The sequence below is a fragment of the Nymphalis io genome, chromosome 27 (assembly GCF_905147045.1).
Source record: "Nymphalis io chromosome 27, ilAglIoxx1.1, whole genome shotgun sequence".
NCBI classification, from domain to species: domain Eukaryota; kingdom Metazoa; phylum Arthropoda; class Insecta; order Lepidoptera; family Nymphalidae; genus Nymphalis; species Nymphalis io.
The window spans coordinates 3,673,867-3,694,640 of NC_065914.1; the positions used below are offsets into that span (position 1 = coordinate 3,673,867).

The following is a 20,774-nucleotide window of genomic DNA, read 5'->3' on the forward strand; positions in this document are numbered from 1 at the left end:
TGTATTGTGAAATGTTTATTTCACAGAGGAGACGCGGCGAGTCTTAATGTTATCATTGGACGAGTTCGCTTTGCCGAAATTCTACCAAATGTTCGGTATATCTAAAGTGAAGTCAGCTGCCGTGACCGCGTTCAGAAGTCCCTACAACAGACACACTGCAGAATGGTAAACAACTGACTTATACTAACAACTTTTTATTTAAAACATCTATAGGCGATTTGAAAGCGAGATATACTACGAATAACGCTCACTTATGCTGTCAAGCGCTTCATCAGCTGATGCTCTCATTTATTTATTTATTAAGGATCTCCAACAAAGGATACACTCACGTGTACAATACATCGTGGAATAGTGTTTTAAAATTTGTGCTTCTTCAATTATAGGAGACCACATGAAGCACATAATACAATGACTAAACACAATTAAAAAAATGACAAGAAAGTTATAAAATGGCCTAGTGGTTAGAACACGTGAATCTTACAGATGATCGTGGGTTCAAACCCGGGCAAGCACCACTGAATTTTCATGTGCTTAATTTGTGATTATAATTCATCTCGCGCTTGACGGTGAAGGAAAACATCGTGAGGAAACCTGCGTGTGTCTAATTTCATTGAAATTATGTCACATGTTTTCGGGTTCCTTCAAACGAGGCGTGAAGAGGCATCTTGCGGGCCGGCAAGGCGAAGGCGGCTAGTGCAGAACGTTTTTCCCGTCTGTACTGGCCGTCGTCGCGTTTGGACTCTACTACCACTTACCATCAGGTGGAGTAGAGTCATTTGCCCTCCCGGCGAATATAAAAAAAAAAAAAAAATGTGTATTCTACAAACCCGAATTGGAGCAGCGTGGTGGAATAAGCTCTAAACCTTCTCCTCTAAAAGGGAGAGGAGGCCTTAGCCCAGCAGTGGGACATTAACAGGCTGTTACAGTTACTCAACAAATTAACATAGGAACTAGTTACGCAAAGCTGCTCCAGGAAGATAGCTGACGTAGATTTCCCTCGAACCAAACGATAATGTGCATTTATCGGGAATCCTAAATTGCAATTTAGAAATAAGTTTCTTTATTATAACGTTCTCACCATTATTATATTATAAAGCTTACATCGAGTAGGTTGTACATTTAATTGTAAAATTAACTTTAATTTATTAAATTAGTTTTATAATAGTTTTTGGTTCTTTTTCGGCCTTCCGACTGTAGCTAACGTAACTAGTAACGTAGAGTTAGAATACAGAGCGACGGCTGATGAAGGAACAGGGTGGCACCTTGTGATTGCGTAGCGGGTATATTATACATATACTCCGTTGTTGGATATTAAAATAATAATATGTATATTTTGTTAACGGTACTCTGTTTTTATTTATTTTTATATTTGTTATATTTGTTTTATGAGTACGTTTTGTTATGTTCGTCAAGAAACGAACATTATCATTTATTATGTGCCTTGTAGAAAACACAGCATCGCATTACGAAGAAGCAGTGTCGACTCATCTTTATTGTTGTACTTACTCTCGTGTGTCTTAACCCGAATCCATAGATGTTCATCCTCTACCTTATTTGAAATATCTATGGGCATATCTCACCGCAAGGCGGGAACCGGCCTGTCAAAGTCATTGCGTGTGTTACTCGCCGCCAAGTTATGTACGATTTGAAATTTTTAATAACTTTTAAGTTATAAAATGAACGAAAACGAACCGAACGTTGTGATTACTAACGAAGACGGGTCGGACTTTACTGGTGGTAGGATGCTAACATCCGCCTGGCTTGTTACCACCGTACGCATGGTGAAAAACTCGTGAAGTGGCTTGCAGCCGCGTTTCGAGGTCAGCCAGCGTACAGCCAGAGCCCGAGCGAGTATTGCCGCGATGGGTGTTGGTCCGGTTGGAGACGGCTGTTGAACCAATGCCGGGGGAAACTGTATTGACCTGCCGGTCAGGGAGACCCGAAGAAACGGCTGTTCCGCTGGCCGCCCGTGGCATAGTACAGGGGCCCGAGCGTGCCTAACCAGCTCGTGAGGCTGCCCCACCAGGCCACGCATAATCTCGGGGTGGACCGTCGTGCCGGTTGGTGACCGGTAGGTGGGGTCCCGGCGGCCACTTCCGGGGGGGTTCGGGGGCCCTTCCGTCCGACGGGTCAGTGTATTTTTCCTTTTGGCAACCACTTGGGGAAACACGCCTCCACACTTTGCCCATCCCTATCGTGGCAATACATCGCTCGCTTCACGTCTCTTTTCCATTTAATTTCTCCCAAATGGCGCAACAAAAAAGAAATAACGGTCGTACAGCGGTGCTCACCCCCACCATACCCTCGCTGTTTGAGGTCGAGTTCTCTAACATCCGAGGACTCCACACTAACCTCAACGCTGTCCACCACCATCTCGAGACAGCACGGCCAGCAATGTTGTTTCTCACGGAGACACAAATACTCCGTCCTGCCGATACCAGCTACCTTAATTATCCCGGCTACACGCTTGAAGAATCCTTCAAAGCGAAAGCCGGAGTATGCTTGTTCGTCAGGACGGATGTTTGCTGTCACCGACTGCGCTGCTTGGAGGACCCCTCCTTCTCCATGTTGGTGGTACGTGTGGACCTGGTTCGTCAGAGCCGAGTCTACGTGTGCCTCTACAGATCCCACAATGGTGACTTGGAGACAAGCCGACTATTTGACCATCTTAGTCGGGTGGCAGATGCTGCGCAAGAGCAATTTCCTAACGCGGAATTGGTGTTTTTGGGGGACTTTAATGCTCACCACGAATCCTGGTTGAAATCCCTCAAAACTGACCATGCTGGAAGGACTGCTCATGCTTTTGCTCTCACAAATGACTTGACCCAACTGGTTGATCAGCCCACCAGGATCCCAGACATTGATGGGCAAGCACCTTCTCTACTGGACCTTCTGCTGACTTCTCACCCGGTGGAATATCAGGTTGTGGTTCAGGCTCCTCTTGGCTCTTCGGATCACAGCCTTATTTCTACCAGAGTGCCACAGGCCAAACTGCCGCCACTAGCGGTATGCAAACGTCGCGTTTGGCACTATAAGTCGGCGGATTGGGACGGTATGCGCGATTACTATGCGTCGGTCCCTTGGAAGGAACGTTGCTTCAGTGGGAATGACCCGACAGCTAGTGCCGCTGCTGTTGCTGGCGAGATCATGCTGGGAATGGAATACTACATTCCTAGCTCAGATCTCGTCAGTAGGAGTACGCGTAACCGTTGGTTCACTCGTGAAGTTGCCGATGCTGTATCAGCTAAGCAGGCGGCATATCGCAAGTGGATCAACGGCTGCATTAGCGGGGCATCTAACATTGACTCACTGAAAGCAAACTATAATAAAAATTCCAAGTCCTGTAGAAAGGCATACACGAGAGCGGATGCACAGCGCATTGTACAGATTGGTCATGACCTTGTTTCGCATCCTAGGGGCTCCCGTAGCTTCTGGCGTCTGACCAAGTCTGTGCAAAACAATTTCTGCCAACCTTCGCTGCCACCGCTCAGAAATCCGGACGGATCGCTAGCTCACAGTCCGCAAGAGCAAGCTGATCTCCTGGCTAAACTCTTTGCCGACAATTCCGTCATCGATGATTGTAGTGCACTGCCACCTACAATACCTGCATGTGGCCATACGATGCCTGACATTAAAATCAGGCAACGTGATGTGCGTGCGGAGCTGCAATCACTTGATGTACGGAAAGCTAGCGGTCCCGATGGAATACCAGCCATAGTGCTGAAGAAGTGCGCAGCGGAGCTGTCTCCTGTGTTAACGCGCCTGTTCCAACTTTCTCTCTCTTCGGGAAGTGTGCCGGAGGCTTGGAGAAGAGCTAATGTGCAAGCGGTTCCCAAAAAAGGGGATCGGTCTGACCCGGCAAATTATCGGCCAATAGCTATCACCTCAGTACTTTGTAAGGTGATGGAACGGATTTTAAACAACCAACTGATCCATTACCTAGAAGATCACTGTCTAATTAATGATCGTCAGTACGGTTTTCGACCAAAACGGTCCACAGGTGATCTTCTAGCGTACGTAACACACCTCTGGGGTGAAGCTATCGACAAGCATGGAGAATCGTTGGCTGTCAGCCTCGATATCTCCAAGGCTTTCGACAGGGTCTGGCACAGAAGTCTTCTCTCCAAGCTACCGGCATATGGTCTGCCTGCTCAGCTATGCACCTGGATTGCCAGCTTCCTACACAAGCGTAGCCTTCGTGTTTTAGTAGATGGTTGCGCTTCACAATTCTATGTAGTGAATGCTGGGGTCCCCCAGGGATCTGTGCTATCTCCCACACTCTTTCTTTTGCATATCAATGATATGCTCTCCCTTGGGAACATACATTGCTATGCAGATGATAGTACAGTGCATGGTGGATACCACGGACGCGCAGTGGCTGGGCGGGCGGAAACTGAGGAGAGGCGGGAGAATCTTGTCATTGAACTCGATAGGACGTTAGATCTCATCGCCAAATGGGGCTCTGATAATCTTGTTGAGTTTAATGCCAAGAAAACACAGGTATGCGCTCTCACGGCGAAAAAGTCAACATTTTCCCCTCTTCCCTCCCTCTGTGGTACTCCGCTGGTGATGCAAAGCAAAATCGCCATGCTGGGGATTGACGTTCGCTGCGACCTTAGTCCAAGGGATTACATCGAGGCTGTTATAAAAACAGCTTCACGGAAACTCGGAGTTCTGAACAAGGTGCGGCGCTTTTTCACGCCACAACAACTGTGCCTGCTGTACAAAACACAGGTACGGTCTTGCGTGGAATATTGCTCGCACCTTTGGGATGGCTCCGCTAAGTACCTACTTGAGGCCTTGGACCGGTTGCAGCGACGTGCCGTACGCATTATTGGCGACGTAAAGGTCACAAACACCCTTGAACCTTTACAATTGCGTCGTGAGATAGCAGCACTGAGCGCTTTCTATCGACTGTATCACGGCGAGTGCTCTGAGGAATTATTCTCTCTAATTCCTGCTTCCCCCTTCCTTCTTAAGTCCACGCGGGCTGGTTCTCGATGTCACCGCCTAACTGTGACATCAATTCCATCGCGAACAAAGAAATTTGGCAACTCCTTTCTTTGTCGCACTTCCAAAAAATGGAATTCCTTACCAGCTCACGTATTCCCCTCCTCTTACAACCCGGGTTCCTTCAAACGAGGCGTGAAGAGGCATCTTGCGGGCCGGCAAGGCGAAGGCGGCTAGTGCAGAACGTTTCCCCCGACTGTACTGGCCGTCGTCGCGTTTGGACTCTACTACCACTTACCATCAGGTGGAGTAGAGTCATTTGCCCTCCCGGCGATATAAAAAAAAAAAAAAAAACTCAGATTCGTCTGCAAGTTCTTCTCTGACGGAGAGTGGCCAAAGTGGCGAAAGGCCCTCTTTCAAAAGAAGAGATTCTAAAGAGGACCCTCGCTTGAAGGCGCTTATCAATCAGGTAGGATTTTTATCTAACATCTATATTCTCAAGTTCAATAAGTCTCGGCGGATCTCATAATAACCAATCAAAACAATCACAAGTGTCAAATAATCAGTGTTCAAACGAGTCATTTTTAATTCTTCCTCAGGCTACGGACACATTTCTTAATTTAGGCCAGGTAGCGATTGATATTGATGCAACGAAGTTAATAAAACCAGCTCTTCCGGAGAGCGTTGACAAAATAAAGCTACTACAAAATTTTGGCTTATCAACCTGGTGTAATGTTAGATACTCTAAGTCATTACAATCTTTTGCTGCCACACCTGGCTTTACTAGCTTAGCAATAAATGATTAATTGTGCCACCTCAGTAAAACAAAGGATTATTTAGTAGGCACTGAGAATGTTATGGCTGCCTTATCAAATGCAATGTTTGAGAGTAATGATTTACTTCGTAGTGGTTTGTAGTCAGTAGTTGACTGGGCTTTTAAATCCCCGGAAGAATTAAAAGCATCAACCCTTTTAGAGAAGATTGTCTCTGCAGTTGGTAAAGGAACATCATTTTTTAAAAACTCTGAGGACATATTACAAATTGTATGTGGTAAGCGGGCTGAGTGTATAGAAACTAGAAGGGAGAAGCTAATTAAAGAGGTACCTAACAAGTGCATACAGCTTGCACTTAGAAATATTCCTCCTTCAGAAACTTGTTTATTTGATCAAGTTAGATTAAATACTTTAATTCAGAATTTTAGTGGCCCGCAGCAATGGTTAAATTGGTGTTAACAGAAAAAAATTCAACAACAACATTTAAGAGAAAAAACCCTTCTCACTCAGCCCCAAACTCCTAGCTCATTTTCTGGCTCTGTCCCAAAGAAACCTAGATATGAGGCTGCTCGGAGGAATCTTAATTTTCAAGGTAATGAGTATAAGACCAGAGGCAAAGGTAAAGGTAGAGGTAAAAAATCCTCCTTTCGTACCTTTGATCAAGCGAGACAGTGACGCCAAGCAGGGGTTCCGAGGGGGGCAATTAAGAGATTTCAGGAAAAAGTGGGAGGAGCTCGGAGCAACATCTTTTATTCTGAAAGTAATATCGGGGTCTCGGATACCCTTTGTTCAAAGACCTCCCTTAGTATACCCTACAACAGTAGTATGCTACAAAACCGTCTGTACAAATGACTTTACAAATCGAGGAGTTAAAGAGTCTTGGAATTTTAGAAAGACCAGTTTCTTTGACTCCCGGTTTCTTCTCCCGGGTATTTCTAGTAAAGAAAAGCGATGGTGGCTTCAGACCCATCTTCGACCTACGCCAGCTAAACAGATTTGTGAAAACAAAACATTTTCAATTTATCAGCCATGCCACCATACCAGAATTCCTTCAACCAGGCGATTGGTTGGTAAAAGCCGACATATCACAGGCTTACTTCCATCTACCTATTACTGCCTCCCACAGACCATTTCTGCGCCTGTTTTACAAACAGGAAATGCTTCAAATGACCTCACTACCATTCGGCCTAGCATCAGCACCCCGGCTTTTCTCAGCAGTCACTTGCTGGGTCGCGGAGGCTCTACGCAAGAGAGGGATGCGAGTTGTGGTGTACCTAGACGATTTTCTCTTGGTACACCAGGACCCTTCCAAGTTGGCATCACAGACCGCGGAGGTTGTGGAGCTTTTGGAGTCCCTAGGATGGAAAATCAATTACACGAAGTCAACGTTGACTCCAGTGAGGTCCCTGGACATTCTAGGCATAAATTGGGATACAGAGCGGAATATCATGTCTCTTCCGACCAAGAAGCAGACATCAATTTCTACTACCTTAACAAACCTGTTAACCAAGAAAGCTTGCAATCTACGGCAACTACAATGCCTGCTAGTGCAGTTAAACTTTGCATGCTTCGTGATATCGAGGGGGAGACTTCACAGTCGGCACCTACAGATCTTTTTAAGACAATTCCCTCGCAATCTGCCAAAAACAAAGTTAATCTTCCCGCGGAGGGCGATGACGGATTTACAGTGGTGGCTCGGAGCCGTTTATCTAACAACCCCCATTCACTCGATATCCGTATCGCATTTTTTGACTACCGACGCTTCAGACATCGGTTGGGGTGCGGTCCTGAACAGGATGACAATGTCAGGTTTCTGGGTACCTCAGCTGTGGCTGGTTATTTTCTCCCCCAAATCTAATACCAAGGGTACTTTCTCATCTGAACAGGGCGAGAGGCACCTACCTACTAGTAGCCCCGGATTGGGACCAACCCTTTTGGAAGGCAGATCTTCAGGCACGAGCTCTGGACGAGCCCATGACAGTGCCCAACTTACACAAGGTTTTGGTGGACCTGACAACAGGGCGTCCACCTCCACAGATAGACCAGCTAGTTCTGAAGGTTTGGAAAATTGGGGATGGGCGGACAAGATAGCCACATGGTCTCAGGCCGAAAAAGACCTCATTAAAAGGAGTTGGCGTCGATCTACTCTTGACACATATGAACCAGCTATTAAGAGATGGTTAGCTTGGTGTAATGCTAGTAGATTAGACCCCAAATAACCCAGACCAGAAGACGTAGCTCAATTTCTTGCAGATACTTTTTTAAAGGAAGGTTTAGCATATAGTACTATGTTGGTTCATAAATCAGCAGTGGCAACATTTTGTGGGCAAAGTTGTACTATATCTTCTGACTTTATGGTGAAATAAGTTTTGAAGGCCATCAACAATTCTAAACCACCATCATTTAAACCACCAATTTGGGATGCTAGACAAGTGATAGAATGGCTTAAAAATAACCCCAAGGCTGACTCATTATTCGATATTGCAAGAAAAACTGCAACAATTTTACTTTTAACATCAGGGCGCAGATTACATGATTTGACATTATTAAGATTATCTAAACATCACTTCATCGACAAGGGGCAAGAGATTTGTTTTTGGCCTGTATTCGGAGCTAAAACTGATAATGGATCCAGACGCCAGTCTGGTTGGAGACTTCTACCTAATCAGGAAATTAATTTATGCCCAGTTCGATGGATACGTCTTTTAATTCAAGCAACTGAAAGTAGACGGACAGAAGATATAGATCATCTGTTTATCACAATAAGAGGTATTCCAAAATCAGCTTCTGGGACTGTGATAGGAGGATGGGTGCGTTCTGTTCTAAAGGATACAGGAATTGATGCCTCACCAGGTTCATGTCGATCAGCAATAGCTTCTCTAGCTTGGCTAGAAAATAGACCTGTAGAAGAAATTTTAGAAAGAGGTAACTGGAAAGCTATTGATACCCTAAGAAAGCATTATTGCCGAGAGATTGATACACAGGAACGCGAATTTGACTATAATTTATTTGATTACTTTAAAATAATTTAATGTGATGACTTCATTGTGATTATATTGATCTCATAAATACTATATATTAAGAGAATAGGATTAGTTTGTTAATAATTAATATTTATAATTATTTTCAATTATTTAAGAGTTTATTAAGTTTTTTGTTATTTTGTTTATATTGTGCCTCGGGGGCGTATTGTAAGGACGGGACTAGGTAAATAAAGTGAATGTTTATGGTTTGAAGATAAATTTATTACTGCCCCTCAATACCATGTGTCATCTGCTTATATACTACACTACACTAATATGTTATAATTTATACTTCTGTTTTTTATTTCTAATTGCAGTATAATACTCATTTATTTTATTATTTTCTGTTGCATTTTATTAAACCCATTCGGGTTTAAATATAGTGTATAAAATATTTTCTTTTATATATCTCAAATTGCAGAATAATAGGTATATAAATAAAAACTTTTATGTTTGGTCAATTTAATGTCAATTGCAGGAGAATGGCAATTAATTATTCATTTTTATAATAGAAGTTATTTTTACAGAATAAAGAATTTTAGATTAATCTTAAGTTTTTTAAATTTTTTATTCTTAGGTCTATGGTTTAAACATATTAGTAATTTAATGTTTAAAGTCTAATTCAACATTGCGTGTGTGTTATTTGTCACCAGCAGATATCAAACACGTCGTCTTCATAATGCGATGCTGTGTTTTCTACAAGGCACATAATATAAACGTTTTACATAACAATAAAACGGTTATTATGTGCCGAAAGAAAACACAGCATCGCAGGAATGTTTTTCCTGGTGAATACTCCAATGACTTTGACAGGCCGGTTCACGCCTTGCGGTGAGATATGACCATAGATATTTCAAATAAGGTAGAGGATGAACATCTATGGATTCGGGTCGAGACACACGAGAGTAAGTACAACAATAAAGGTGAGTCGACACTGCTTCTTCAAAATGCGATGCTGTGTTTTCTTTCGGCACATAATAACCGTTTTATTGTTATGTAAAACGTTTATATTAAGATAATTTGTGTTAAATAAATTTAAATCAATAAATTAAATTACGATATTAAAAAAATATTGTTTTGCTAATGGTACTAAAATTGTTTTTAATTTTCATTTCCATTTTTTTATTACTTGTCTTCATACAGTTACTCTAGTATTCGACATTCGTAGCCTTCTGATCCTTAAGTACGAGTAACGAGTAATATGAGTAACGCCTCAAATACCACCAATACCACCGATCGTACAATCGTAAGGGATAATTGAATATAGCAATCGTTAATCGTATAATTAATATTTTATTTAAACAAATCAGGTACTCGGAGCATTCGTACACTTGCTCGGAATTGAGTTGTGGAGCGCCTTCAGCATCCGGAGGTCTAGTGGGTGCCCTCACAGGGGCTCAGCCGGGCGGCTCGCAGTCTGACCGCGAATGTCTTCCACTACAGTCGTTGGAGATCATCGCAGACGCGTTGCTCGAGGTCATGGAGACGTGTATGAAGGATATACCGAACTGTGACTGGTTGAACACGTGGTGAGTGGAATATGTATATATCTTAGTTAACAGTAACTAATTATAATAATATTCTGGGACATTATTCACACACGGCCATCTGATCCCAAACTAAGCAGAGCTCTCGTACTATGGTAACCATACAACTGATATACTACATATATACTTTTCTTTTGTAAATACATTCTTATATAGATAATTACACCCATACCCTTAAAAAATTCAAACTGCAAGTAAAAGAAATATTATACTCTGAAGAGCCTTAATTTACTCATGCATTTTTAATTAATTAATTATAATTTGATTATTTATTATTAAATTATGTTTTCTTGATTTAAAAATTAAATTTATATTAAATTAAATTATATAAATAAATTATATAATTTCATGCACCTATTAAATATAAAAAATGTCTTGTTTTGTAATTACTTATGATTAATTTATAAATGGAAACTGTTTTGGTTTAAGAATTGTTTTATATTTTTTATTTTATTGTAATTATTTCACTGTTTGTTTCCTGTACACTAAATAAATAAATAAATAAATACTCAGGACAAACAGACATGTTCATGCACACAAATATCTTTCCTGGGTGGGAATCGAACCCACAACCTTAGCGTGAAAGGCAAGTATCGACCAACCACGCCAACCACGCCTTCCTCTTCAACAACTTTATGATTTAATTAAAAATACATCATTGAGCTGATCATTCCTTCTTAATGTAATATCTAATAGTGTTTCGGCAGAGTAAGCCGTGACGGCTACCGGCACGATGCCGTCATATCTTTGCCATCGCTTTCTACATGCACCCACGTGTGGAGCGTATACTCTATAATTCGCTGCCATATATTATTATAATAATAATAAGCAAAATATATTTATGAAAAAAACGAAACTATTATATGTTTTTATTTATTTTATGCCATAATGATTCATCGACTCTCTTTAATTATCAATAATTTTAATGACCATCGGTTTATATGTTACAAATCTACCGGTCGTTCCGTTCCACGCAATTACAATAGCCGTGATTACGAGCTTACTTAAATATAGTAGAAACTACATGTAAAAACGCATTGTCATGTTTCTTTTTTTGAAAAATTGCGCGTAGGTATGAAACGGTCAAGATTTTGATGAACACTTTGCTTGCAGGACATCTTTAGTGAAGAACTTTGCGTTTTGCTACAACCCGGCGCTTCAGCCGCGTGCGTTGATCGTGTTCGGATGTATCAGTAAGTCTAGAAAAGTAATCTATGATCTATACACAGGGGGAGCAAAAAGATATTTTATTTTATCTTATAACTTAATATTATTTATGATTGGAGATGTTATGTCTCTAGTGTATTTAAATCACTGGACACTCAGCTTTTAAACACCGAAACACAACAAAGTATTGCTGTTTGAAGGTAGTATATGTGATGAGTGGGTGGTATCTGCCCCTACCGGCTTGCACAAAGCCACCACCACAAAGTGAACCATGTACCAGCTACTGCTGAATGAGAAAAAAAATGTGTATTCACAATTAGAATCAGTAAAGTATATCTTTGCTAGTTTGCTGATTCCTTCCGATGTTACAGGTAAGCACGTAACAAATGACGATATGAAGCAACTCCTGCGCATGCTCGCGAAGGCATTGGAGTCGTTCAACGATGTGGCGCTGCTGGAGGCCATCATCATGTGCCTGACGAGACTGCAGCCACTGTTACACCCAGTAAGATATTTGTGGATAGTTAATAGTATGGATAGACTCGTAGTTAATCTAGCGAAGTCTTAAACTATATTTAAAGTTCATGGTTGATGGATTTGGATAAGTGCGTTTCTTATGGTTTGCATCAGTATGTCAGGTTTCATGGATACGCTCAAGATCATATAAAAAAGTTTGGTTACCTATTAACCGCCTATGAGTAATCAAACACCACTTGAAATAAAGAACTGTATTGAAAAACAATAAAATTATATAACAAAACATTTTATAATTCTGACTGAGGATTTATCCAGCGCGTTTTACTACTAGTGCCATCTACCGACATACATGTAATTAATAATAATAATTATTATTAATAAGCCAGTGTAATTACAGGCACAAGGGACATAAAATCTTAGTTCCCAAGATTGGTGGCGCATTGGCTATAAGCGATGGTTGACATTTCTTACAATGCCAATGTCTAAGGGCGTTTGGTGACCACTTACCATCAGGTGGCCCATATGCTCGTCCACCTTCCTATTCTATAAAAAAATAAAAATACATCGTAACTACGTATATTAATCGAAAAAAGTTAATGTCCCTAAAGGACTATTAAGAAGTATGAACCATTTATTTACAATGGAATCTAAGATATTATGGCTCCCTCTCCTTTCAAAACCAAACTTGCTTAAAGCTTGCATAATGTTGACCAATCCTACCACTTAATAATTACCTAATAAGTAATTAACAGCCAGTAAACGTCCCACTGATGGGTACATTCCCTCCTCTCGAGAGGGCTTATTGGACACGAGTTGCCACAATTTCATGAAGCCATGATTTTCTTGAACCGGTAATCTCCCGTTACTATTCACGAGTTCCAGCCACTGGCGATCTCGGTTCTCTATATACATTGGTCATATTTTATCCCAACAGGAATCACCAATCCACAAAGCGCTGTTCTGGGTCGCGTTATCCGTTCTACAGTTGGACGACCCGACGCTATACGCGGCCGGTCTCGCCCTGATGGAACAGAATTTACACACCCTGGACTCGCAAGGAGCTTTTGATAATAAAGTACGTGAAGCAGTTATTATTATTTTACGTTCAAATATTCTGGCAGTCTGACAAATGAGCCATCGGCTGGTAAGTGGTCACCACCGCTATAGATATTGGCGCTGAAAGAAATATTAACCACCACCAACTTACCATAAGAGAAAATATAACAGAAAAATCAAATCTTTTGATTACTTTGTTCAACATAGATTACACCTACTTATTGTTAGTCAAATTAGAAACTACTTCCGGTTCGAAAAATAAATATACTGACTTGAGAAGATCCGGCGAAAGAAACTCGGCGGGTTATTTTATCAAGTCTCGTTTACGAACTTTCAGTATAAAAAATAGCCAGCAGGTGATCGTTTCATTCCCACAACTATAAATTCACTAATTGTATAATAAACTTTTGTAAACAAGCGTTCGTTTAATTTTTTTTATACTATTAACAGAAGCATTTCGTACGCTTTCTGGGATCCTGCTGTAGAACCGTATACATTAGCTCATATAAATTGAAGCTGCAAGCCGCAGAGATGCGTTCATGACATTTAATCATTTGTGTTCAACAGACATTGGAGGATGTGTTGATGGAAACACGGAAGCCCCTCGAATGGCACTTCGAGCCACTCGATCACGCCGTCGGACTGAGGTGAGTACATTGTTAAACATATAATCGAACCCATTTAGTATACAGTAAGAAATAATTAAATAATCATTTATTTTTTATTTACATAGAACGATATGTCACTAAAATATGAGAGGACACTGATTTCTGTAATACAGGTCTTTGAGCCTAGCTCAGAAATCAGGAATTTCATTATAATTTGTAACTTTTTATGTGATTCATCTTCAACGTTTAAAGTGCCCTTTGAAATTAGTGGAGTTTCGCTTGTATGATCATACTGTGCCCTTATTATTCTTAAATACATATTTCTATATATTTATTTTATGTATTTATTTGTAAATACACACTTTCAACATACATACAAAACATTTATAAATGAACTTTTAAAACAATAATATGCATATCAATTACAAGTATAAATAGCACTTCCAGATTCATAAATGAAAAATTATAATAAAAATCAGTAAAAAATAAATAAGAGATATCATAATAATAATTTTAATTTATAAAAAATATTAATTAAAACTAATCATGCATTTTATCATAATTAAAAAACTTATTTCTAAAGATTGAGGGAGGGTCATAAAAATTTTCAATGCCAGGAATCGATTTAATGATATTTATTACACAACAGTACCAAGCCTGTTTACCAATATGAGACTCACGCATGGCGTATAAAATATTTCTTTATTATATAAATGCAAGATCCTTTTGTCAATCACTATGAAAGTTGCCACATATATTCGTGTAAAAATACGAGTGAACGTTGTACAATAGAGGGCGCTGCACGATTTGTATTTACACAGGCGGACAACGTTTCCGGTCTTTCCTTTTTATATATGTATATAATAAGTAGGCGGACTGGCAAATAGGCCACTTGGTGGTAAGTGGTCACCAACGCCCATAAAAAATAGCTATTTAAAAAATTTTAAACGATCTTTCTATTACCAATGCGCTGCCAACCTCGGAAATTAAGATGTTATATGTCATGCGTCTGTAGTTACTGGCTCACTGGCAAATCCGGGATGCAATTTTTAGCCGTTTCAAAGATTATCCCAGACTAACAGACACATTTATTTGCACATTTTATTTGTGCAGACACACAGACAAATAAAAATAAATGAATGTTTTGGTTTCGGTAACTCGAAAATAGCCATATTAAATTTAAAAGGGGCAGGTATTTTCAAATCACAGACAGATTTTTCAATTGTAGTTATTTGTATAGATTTATGTAGATTAAGCATTATTTTTCGGTGCTAATAAATTAAGAGAATCAAATCCACGTTACATGTAATGTGTTTGGGTTATCTGTAAAATAATAATAATAATAAAGCAACGAATGCCGCGATTCTATTAAAAAACCCGCGCCGACGTGTTCAATCCCGCCAGCTTCCGCTCCAACTTCCACTTCGCGCTGGTGGGCCACCTCATCAAGGGGTTCCGCCACCCGGCGGGCGGCACGGTGTCGCGCGCGTGCCGCGTGCTGTCCGCGCTGCTCGCCCTCGCCGCGCGCCCCGCCCGCGACAAGTTCCAGCTCACCACGCGCACCGTCGCCTACCTCACGGGTACCGCACTGCAGTACACCGCCGCTTCTCTTCGAACGTTCTTTAACTTTTGACTTATCGTATGTTACAGCGCTGGTGTGCGTCAGCGAGGAGGTCCGGTCGCGGTGTCCCGTCGAGCGCTCGCTGCCGAAATGGTTGCCGGATAATTGCGACCACTACTGTCCCGCCGTTGAACGCCGTCGGGTATGTAACGATGTTTATTGCGTCATTTTTAAATCGATCACAGCCCACTACTGGACCCGACTTTTGCCTTCTGTCCTCGAGTCTTTCCCAAGTTTCAGAGCTCACGATTCTCCTCCCTTCGTCCGTTCGGAGACTTCTTATTATATTGCTATCCTTTTATCGAAGTGTAGAAGGTCAAAGAACTTGTGTACGATTCGATCACACTGCAGCATGTTTTACACGTGGTAAAGGAAATTAAAGTATCAACAATTTACTTAAAGTTCATATTTGAATGGAACGCGCATACCAAGAACGCACACATGGAGCACCTTTCGATAGCCAACTGTGTTCGTATATCCAAATGTGGACTTAAAACATTGTGTAGACACTACAAATCCCTTTATTTTTTTTTATATTGGAAATATATCAACAATTTAAATTGCGTAATGGATGATTCCACCCCGAGCATTAATATCCCCACGCAATCCCCATCAACTCTCTCCACCTCTCCTCTACCAGCCAAAATTTTAACACCTACATACACCAGCGCCTCCTCTCCAAAACCTGCTCCTTACTTCACTTTACTCGTTACATTATTATTATTTTTATTATTACTCCTCACTCTCAAATCTGTTTGATGACTGACTTAGTTTTATGGGTGAGTGATGCGTGTGTTAGGGTCTGTGAGAATATTATAATAAGAAATGAAACTCACGCGGATGGTCCATAAACGTGTATATTATATACACGTTATACACACAATATATGCACACAGAAGAAATAACGTTATACAGGCATAGAAGATCACATATGTACACATAAACACGAGCACAATACTTAAACACAAAGCGAATTATTTTGAAGCGCAAGTAACGGTTATGACGGTGGTAGAATAATGAATAATGCGTAAGTCGTAAACGTTGGTAGGATCATTCGTAGCCAATATAAAAGATCCGTCGCTCCAATGCGCTTGCACCGGTAGGCGGGGCCTCAACACAGAACAAAGGACGACGTCACAACGGAGATAAGCAATGCGGGTTGTCCACTGTGTACGTTCGATCGTCCGTTGTGTCGTCAATCCAATATTCTATGTTGAGTTGGAATGTGTTGTGTAGACAGTTTGTTTGGATGTGTGTTTATGTATGTTTATAATATGTGTGTAAGTATGTATGTTAGTGGGATGCACATGTGGTGGACGCCACATCACTTCCCCCCAGAGAGCGTCCCTACGGACGGTAAAAATCCGGGAATCGGACCTTTCGACCCGAGCGAGTTGCTCGGACATCGGGGCACACAGCATCTTTAGCTTGGCTGATGTTGCCGTGCTGGACTTCGATGCTTGTGGCGGGTTCTGTGGCCATGTACGCTGGTTTTAGACGGTCGATGGAGACGGAGACCTGTTTACCCTTGACTAGGATTCTAAAGACTTTGTCTCCGCTTTGTACAACCTTATAAGGGCCGGTGTATGGTGGTTGTAAAGATCCCCGCACCGCGTCTTCCCTGAGTAATACGTGGGTGGAGGAAGCGAGGTCTTTAAATACGAAGACTTTATTATTCGCGTGACGTGAGGCTGGAGAGGGTCGGAGATCATTAACTATCCTGTGCAGGCGAGCGGTGAAGTCGGAAAGGTCCTTGGTACCGTCTACACAGGAATTGAAAAATTCTCCGGGGAGGCGAAGAGGTTCGCCATATACGAGCTCCGCGGATGAAGAGTTGAGATCTTCTTTGATGCAACTGCGCATGCCAAGGAGGACCAGAGGTAGCGATTCGGTCCAATGGCTATCGGCATGGCACATGATCGATGATTTCAGCTGTCGATGAAATCGCTCTACAAGACCATTGCATGCGGGGTGGTAGGCGGTGGTTCGTCGATGATGAAACCCGGCTATCTTGGACAGGCAGTTAAACAGAGCGGACTCGAACTGACGTCCGCGGTCGGTAACGATGTCTGTCGGACAGCCAAAACGGGATATCCATCCCGACAGCAGTGCCTTGCCAACCGTCTCAGCTGTTATGTCTGCGATAGGTATCGCCTCAGGCCATCTAGTAAAACGGTCTACAGCTGTGAGGCAATATTTGAAACCTTCAGATGGCGGAAGAGGTCCCACTAGGTCAATGTGAATTTGAGTGAACCTGGCTCGTGGTAATTCGAAGGTGCCTAATGGTGCTGTCACATGTCTTGTGACCTTGGCACGTTGGCAATCCAGGCACTTCCGTGACCATTCGCGGCAGTCTTTCCGCACACCTGGCCACACGTATCGCTGCGATACAAGTTTGGCAGTCGCATTAGCACCAGGGTGACTAAGGCAGTGCAGACTGTCGAAGACTTGACGCCTAAGTGATTTAGTCACGAATGGTCTCGGCATAGGGGTGCTTACGTCACAGTATAGTGACATTAGGCTACCGTCAATTGTCTTCTTCTAGAGGCGGAGTGAAGATTCACCACCGAGTAGAAGTGTTAATTCAGGGTCGTTGATTTGGGATTTGGCGAGTGTTTCAATGGCGACAGGGCTCTGTAGTGCGTCCACCCGGGACAAGGCATCAGCAACAACATTATCTTTGCCAGATATATGCTGAATGTCTGTGGTGAACTGCGCTATGAAATCCAGGTGTCTATACTGACGAGGGGAGCTGCTACTTTTCCTCTCGTGGAAGGCGTAAAGCAATGGCTTGTGGTCAGTATAGACTGTGAAATGTCGCGCCTCTAGCATGTGGCGAAAGTGTTTGATTCCCTCGTAGATAGCAAGAAGAAGGAAAGGAAGGAAGAAGGGAATACTTTTGCTGTGCCGGACTCAGTTTCCGTGAGAAAAATGCTAGCGGTTGCCAAATCCCATCTTTGTGTTGCTGCAAGACTGCCCCCATAGCCTGGTCAGACGCATCTGTGACGAGAGCTAGTTTGGCCTGGATATCTGGGTGTGCAAGTAAAGTGGCATCACAAAGACTCTCCTTACTCTGGTTAAATGCTGCGAGAGCTTCGCCAGATATATGGACTGGGTGGGAGCCCTTCACTGAACCAGTGAGTAAGGCGTGGAGGGGCTGTTGGATTTTAGCAGCCTGAGGTATAAATCGCCTGTAAAAATTCAACATACCTAGGTAACGTCTCAGCTGTTGGACGGTTTTAGGTACTGGGAATTGCTTGATGGCGTCTACCTTAGAGTATAAGGGCTTGGTACCAGCTGCCGAAATTCTGTAACCTAAAAACGTTACCTCCTCGGCACCGAAGACACACTTGGCTGAGTTGACCAGCATGCCGTAGTCTCGCATTCTCCCGAACAGTTGATGCAGATGCTTCTCGTGTTCGGCCTGACTTTTGGAGAAAACTAGGAAGTCATCCAGGTAAGGGTAAACAAAATCTAACCCGCGAGTCATCTCGTCAACCAACCTTTGAAACGTTTGGCCTGCGTTCCTGAGACCAAAGGTCATGAATGGGAACTCGAACAAACCAAACGGGGTTGTAATGGCAGTTTTTGGGATGTCATCTTCACTAACCGGCACTTGGTTGTAAGCTTTAACCAAGTCGATTGTAGAAAAAATTGTACAACCTGATATATTATGCGCGAAATCGTGGAATGTCGGATGGGGTACATGTCCGGAATTGTCCTCGCGTTGAGCTTGCGGTAGTCCCCGCAAGGTCGCCATCCGTTGTCCTTCTTCGGAGCTAAATGTAATGGCGACGACCATGGACTGTCTGAAGGACGTGCAGTGCCGTTGCTCAGCATAATCTCGAATTCGCGCTTAGCTATGGTGAGCTTATCGGGAGCTAACCTGCGGGGAGTGCAAGATATGGGAGGTCCAGGTGTGGTGCGTATATGGTGTACGGTGTTATGCCTAGGTGTGCAAGGCATACCGGATGGTCGGATTAATCTTTGGTATTGCGACAGAATAGAATGGTATCGAGATTCACCAGTCATGACCTTTACAGAAAAAGCATTGCAAGTATCTTTATTGTAGTAAAGCTCAGCAATTGAAGTAAGTGAGGTGATATTGTCTACTAGGCGCTTATTTTTTACGTCTACAGATAAATTGTATTTACAAAGAAAGTCTACACCTATGATAGCTTTGGTTACATCCGCAACAATAAAGCGCCAAGGAAAATCCCTGCGTAAGCCTAGATCTAAATTAAAATTAACAAAACCATACGTGTTGATGACACTGCCGTTAGCCGCCGACAGTTGATAGCCAGTCTGCTTGCACTGGTTGTGTTGGGCCCGAGGAAATACGCACAGGTCACTGCCCGTGTCGATAAGGAACTCGTTCTTGGTCCGGCGGTCAGTGACGAATAGACGACCTGGTGTTGGGTTGGAGCAATCGGTAGTCGTCATTACCGACTGCTTTGAGAGTTTCCCGCCTTCGAAAAGTCACACGGCTTTATGCACTTCGTTGCGCCGTCCCTAAACCGTTGGTGATACCAGCATATCGGATACTTCCGATAGCTGGACTCGGAACGTCTGGATGATCCACTTCTGTCACGGCGCTGATGTCGAGTCCTCGAGCGGGGTCGTCTGCCAAGCTCAAGGGTCAGATCCTTAACCATTCTCCGCAATTCGGCGATCTCACCAGCCATGGACTGTAAACTGGGTCCATGCGCAGATGTCGCAGCAATGTGGTGCGGTGGGGATGCTATATCTTGCACTCTGTCGGCCAAGTCTGCAAGGGTCTCTAGTGGGCTATGAGGCTGTGATGCGAGAAGGGTCTGGATGTTTCCGGGCAGGCGACTGCACCAGATGGTACGGAGAAAGTCCTCAGGCACGTTCTGGCCCGCGAGGTTCTGGAGATGACGCAGGAATTGGGATGGCTTTCTATCTCCAAGGTCTTCATGCATGAGAAGCTGTTTCACCTTACGCTCTTGAGAAGCCGAAAGTCGCTTGATTAGCTCGGTTTTTAATTTATTGTATTTATCAGCAGCAGGTGGAGCCAGTAAAATATCCTTGACCTCGCGCGAATATTGGTGGTCGAGGTTGCCGATGACGTAATTGAACTTGGTGGAGTCACCAGTAATTCCGGCGTTCGCGAATAGAGCCTCGACTTGTGCGAACCAGACTTCCGGGTCATCAGGGTAAAAAGATGGTAGTCGAAGACCGGCGTTAAAAGTTCCAGAGCGTTCGCCGTCAGTATTAACGCGCTGCATAGGGCGTGGTTTTCGCTTGGTCACGTTATGACCGCCATTTTGTGAAGTGCATGACTTAGCAGAATCGCTGCTTTCGCTCATGGTGTTCTTTAAAAATTACAGCTCGGGGTCACCAGTTATGGGTGAGTGATGCGTGTGTTAGGGTCTGTGAGAATATTATAATAAGAAATGAAACTCACGCGGATGGTCCATAAACGTGTATATTATATACACGTTATACACACAATATATGCACACAGAAGAAATAACGTTATACAGGCATAGAAGATCACATATGTACACATAAACACGAGCACAATACTT

General features: G+C 42.7%; 1 protein-coding gene across 5 annotated transcripts in view; it reads left to right on the top strand.

Annotated features, from left to right (window-relative positions):
• The window catches only part of LOC126778768 (neurofibromin-like), an 81,083-nt gene that overhangs the window by 49,493 nt on the left and 10,816 nt on the right, over window positions 1-20,774 (top strand). For 4 of the 5 annotated variants that reach the window (XM_050502395.1, XM_050502396.1, XM_050502397.1 and 1 more), the window contains exons 47-54: window positions 27-165; window positions 10,057-10,275; window positions 11,407-11,486; window positions 11,832-11,965; window positions 12,872-13,012; window positions 13,561-13,640; window positions 15,006-15,181; window positions 15,252-15,364. In XM_050502395.1, the coding sequence (XP_050358352.1) occupies window positions 27-165; window positions 10,057-10,275; window positions 11,407-11,486; window positions 11,832-11,965; window positions 12,872-13,012; window positions 13,561-13,640; window positions 15,006-15,181; window positions 15,252-15,364 (1,082 nt within the window). The remainder of the gene's footprint in view (window positions 1-26; window positions 166-10,056; window positions 10,276-11,406; window positions 11,487-11,831; window positions 11,966-12,871; window positions 13,013-13,560; window positions 13,641-15,005; window positions 15,182-15,251; window positions 15,365-20,774) is intronic. The other variant, XM_050502399.1, reaches the window with a different exon arrangement.